The 4541-nt window shown below is 35.7% G+C and overlaps 1 protein-coding gene and 1 non-coding gene across 2 annotated transcripts; both read left to right on the top strand.

Annotated features, from left to right (window-relative positions):
- The first annotated feature begins 3218 nt into the window (after nt 1–3218).
- On the top strand, nt 3219–3290 carry TRNAT-UGU (transfer RNA threonine (anticodon UGU)). Its single transcript has one exon. It is a non-coding gene; the product is annotated as a tRNA-Thr (tRNA).
- Nucleotides 3291–3484: 194 nt separating this feature from the next.
- Nucleotides 3485–3907, top strand: LOC121232323 (uncharacterized). The gene has a single exon (XM_041118068.1). It carries the CDS (start codon nt 3485–3487, stop codon nt 3905–3907), a length of 423 nt encoding a protein of 140 aa, XP_040974002.1.
- The last annotated feature ends 634 nt before the right edge of the window (nt 3908–4541 follow it).

The raw sequence follows: 4541 nt of genomic DNA, 5'->3' as shown, positions 1-4541 counted from the left end.
AAAAAGGTTTTTACCGGAAAAAAGCCTGGGAATCTAAATCAAACAGAATGGGAAGAGTTTGATGAAAAGGCCTTGTCTGCAATCCAGTTGTGCCTCGTGAATACGGTATTGCAGGAGGTATTGATGGAGAAAACCTCATCCACATTGTAGAAAAGGTTAGAAACTCTTTATGCGACTAAGTCTCTAGCTAACCGTTTAGTGTTGAAACAATGTCTATTTACGTTTCGCATGAACGAATGTGAGCTTCTTAGAGATCACATCAGTCAATTCATTACTCTTTTAAATGATTTAAAGAATGTTGAGGTTCATATTGATGATGATGATCAAGCTATGCTATTATTGTGCTTTTTACCCCCTTCATACAAGTCTTTCAAGGAGACCCTGATTTATGACAGAGACAAACTCTCATTCGAAGATGTGAATGGTCATTTGTTGAGTAGAGACAAACTCGACAATAAGTTTTATTTGGATAGCAAGGCAGATAGGCAAGCTTCCATTTTGATAGCATCAAAGAAACGAGACAAAATGTGTCATATTGTAAAAAGTTAGGTCACGTCAAAGCAGATTTTTATAAACTGCGAAATAAAAGAGCTGCTGAGAGTAACGAGTAAGATGTAGCTGGTGCTAATTTGGCCAATGAAAGCAGTGATGATTTCTTGTTAGTGTCAACAAGCGATAACTCCAAGCTCACGTCCGAGTAGATCTTAGATTCAGAATGTTCTTTCCATATGTGTCCTAATAGAGAATGATTCTCCACATACAGTTCGGTTGAAGGTGGAGTTGTGCGCAAGGGAAACGATTCATCTAATAAGGTAATTGGTATTGGTACTGTTAAAATTATGATACACGATGGGACGATTAGGACACTCTCAGATGCCAGGTATGTACCTGATTTACGAAAGAATCTCATCTCCTTCAGTATTTTAGACTTGAAAAGATGCAGAATCAACATCGAGTCGAGTGGCATTAAAGTATTTCGTGGAGCTCTCATTTTGTTAAAAGGCAAAAGAACTAGTAGTCTTTATATTCTGGAAGGTTCTACAGTGATCGGTGAAATTAGACGTTCCTCATCCGTTACAGAGTCGAAGTCAACTCGTTTGGAGCAGCTTGTCATAGGAGGGAAAATGTAAAACTGTTTCGTTAAAGAGAGGTTCTCTTTTGGATGCAGGTTTTGAAAAGTTAGGGCACTGTGTTCGTGAAAATCAGACCGGGGTTAGTTTTAATTTGGTAGTGTACAAGTCGATGGCTAGCAGTCTTCCAGTTTCTAAGCATAGATTTGACTCATTTAATTCCCTGCATAATTCAAGATAGGCTCGTGGGGCTTTGGCAAAGATGGCGTTGGTGGAAGTATGAGTCAATGTGGAGATTTGTTAAATATAAGTCCTGTTTTCAATCAAATTTGAGAAATAATCTTTCAGTTAAACTCTGTTTACTTATTTCAATCAAACACTGATTAGTTTAGACTATTTTATTATTATTTGACATAAGAATTTAGCCTATAAATAGGCTATTTTACAACCTTAGAAAAAACACCCATTAGATATTAGAACTCATAACACATTTAGTTAAATTTGTGTTGGCATTTTAAGGGTTCTTTGTTTTCGGGTTTTTGGGGTTTAGTTTTTATCTCAATCTTTTGTACTCTTCATTCTTTTGCCATTATAGTAAAATTATCTTTGCCCTTGGTTTTTTATCGTCTTTGGAGGGGTTTTTTCACGTTAAATTTGTGTGTTCAATTTCTCAATTTATTCCACTATTTTTTTTTACTTGTTGCTTAATCGGGTCCATCCCAACAGTTTATATAGAGTTATAGTGAACCATGGTATATATCACATATAAAGTAAGTGAATTTTGCTTAGTCAAAAATAATTTAAAAAAATTAATTAATTTAGACTTGATTAAATATAGATATTATTAGTAATTTACTCTCAAAAAGTTCAATAAAATATATCAGATGTAAGGAAATCCATCAAACTACACTACATTCTTACTTAGTCTAATAAAATATAATGGTCATAAATAAGATTGTCACTGTTTTTCTGAAAAGAGTGACTGCCTTAAGAACTTCTTAGTCAAATGACAATTCGGTTAGGAGGTTTTTTTGGGTACAAATACTATGGGTATGATTTAGGGGTTCTTGTTGTTTCTTTAGTTGATTTGATCCTCCAGTGACTGCAAGAGTTGTTCTTATTAGTGTATTACGGAGAAGTAGAACAATGGAGAGGGAAAGAAGGATGACTTTTTGGTTTGTTGACTGAGATAGTCTTCGTTTGGATAATAAAATGAAGAAAATAAGTCATTACGTTGGTGTATTTAGGGTTTTTTAATTTAGCCATTGTGTTTTATGATTAGGTGATAAGCTACTCTGTTAGGCTGTGTTTGTGAATGTCTGCCACAAGGAGAAAGATTCATGCTTATGAAGGCGACGCTTGCGGCCTTACCCCTCTAGATGTTCTCCTGTTTTAAAGCCCCTTTTATATTTGTATAAAGATTGATTTGATGCTGGAAGCCTTTTATGTAGTTGGAATACATTGAGTAGACCTATACGAGAGGGTGGTTATGTATTTGACATACAATTTTGATGAACGAAGCTCTACTGGTGAAACAAACCTAGAGGATTATGACAGTGCCCAACACAGCTATAGCTAAAACTTTGAAGGCATCAGGAACTTATAACCATGAAAACAAAACCTTCTGACTCTTGGATCTAGAAGGGAATAGTGGCATGAAAGGATGTCTGTAATTTAGGAAAAGACGTATGAGCTAGGAATAAGGAATAATACTGCAATCACATGGGCATATGATGCAACAACCACAGAGATTCTCTTCGAAATTTCTTGAAGACCCATGATTCTTGGCTGGTAATATCTAACAGATCCTTCTCTTTCTTTGGTGGAAAAGACAAACTAGAGTAAAAATTTTATCACAACGGGTTATTGTCCACTTTGCAATGATTGTGATGAATCCTTGGAACATTCTCTTCGTGCAATGCATCTTTGCAAGAGTGGTAGAGTTCGGAAATATCATGTCTTTAAGGATTCAATGTTCAATCTTGACTCACTATAAGATTGGATATTCCAATAACAACAGATCGATGAGATGAACTTGGATGGCTCCCAATTGTTAAAAGACTGTTTGAAGGTTAAGAAGCTAACACTTTTGAAACAAAAACAATATATACGAATTATACATAATAACATTTCACAAAAAAATATGAAGCCCTTATAGCTCAGTGGTAGAGCGTCAGTCTTGTAAACTGAAGGTCCGTAGTTCGATCCTGCGTGAGGGCACTCTTATTTTTCCCCTTTTAATCAATACGGCACCGTTTTATATCTCTTGAACAGTATGTTAAACCTTAGAAACCCCCAAAACTCTCGAGCGCCCTTCTTCCTCAAACCTTTTTTGACGACCGATTCGAACCAGCCATCAAACTCACTCTTTTTGAGTTCAAAGTTCACTTCTTTCACCTTCCTTCTATGCTACAATGGCGAATCTCATCCATAAACTCTTCAAAACCAGATCCACTCAAAGAGTCATCCTATCTTTCAATGCCCCACAACTTCAAAACCCACTCCCGAAACTCACTCCTTCGCTCATTCCCAATCAACTCCATGATTTTGCATCAACCAAACCTGATTTCCTCAACCGCCCAAGTTTTTTCCTCGATCCTAAATCCCCAAAAGATGGCAACTTTACTGAACCTTTGAAGTTTTACCCCAATTTCCCTTTTGGGTATTTGTTAAATCCCATTAGCTTAACCGGGTTTGATTCATTAATGGCAATGGAAGTGGAAGAAGGGACAACAGAGACTGAAATTTGGGCTGATAGTGTGAAGAAGAAGAGGAAGAAGAAGATGAATAAGCATAAGTACAAGAAGCTAAGGAAGCGTCTGAGAAGAAAGACATAGGCTTTTTTTCCTATGGCAAAAATTTCATGGGGAAGTTGTATTATTTCCTTTGATTTTTTTTCATATATTCAAAGATTTTGGAATTAATGGATGTTGGATTAAATTTTTATCAGATTTTAGTGAACAAAACTTGAATGTGATGAATGGAATGGATTGACAATAAATTAGCTGAATTGAATCTTGAAAATCAACAAGAGCTTTGCTTACTTTGTGGTAGGAGTTCACTTGGTTGGCTATATGTGTTGGGAGCTTTGCTTTATGTCATAGGATAACTATGGAAGTGGTTTATTGGTGAGATTTATTCTTTATCATACAAAGTACTAGGGTTGAACATAGACGAACAAGTGTATATAAGGCAAAATGATGCTCAAATATTGTTGTTTTCTAATGTTTTTCCATAATATGAGGGTCTCGAGTTGATTTACATGTATGTGACAATGATATTCTGTTGTCAATTTTTCAACTTTTGAATGAACTTGATGTTGCTATGGTAAGGATGTGTGGATTTGCATATATTCATTGTGTCAATGATAGGTAAAAGTATCATGGAGGCCCTTGTACTATAGCTCAGATTGCATCCCTACAGGTTGGAACAAAGAGCAGACTAGTCACTTTGTTAAAAATTTTATTCATT

Source organism: Gossypium hirsutum, chromosome A07 (genome assembly GCF_007990345.1).
Source record: "Gossypium hirsutum isolate 1008001.06 chromosome A07, Gossypium_hirsutum_v2.1, whole genome shotgun sequence".
Taxonomy (NCBI): Eukaryota; Viridiplantae; Streptophyta; class Magnoliopsida; order Malvales; family Malvaceae; genus Gossypium; species Gossypium hirsutum.
Note: the sequence above shows the minus strand (reverse complement) of the source record. Positions and strands in the feature narration are given on the sequence as shown.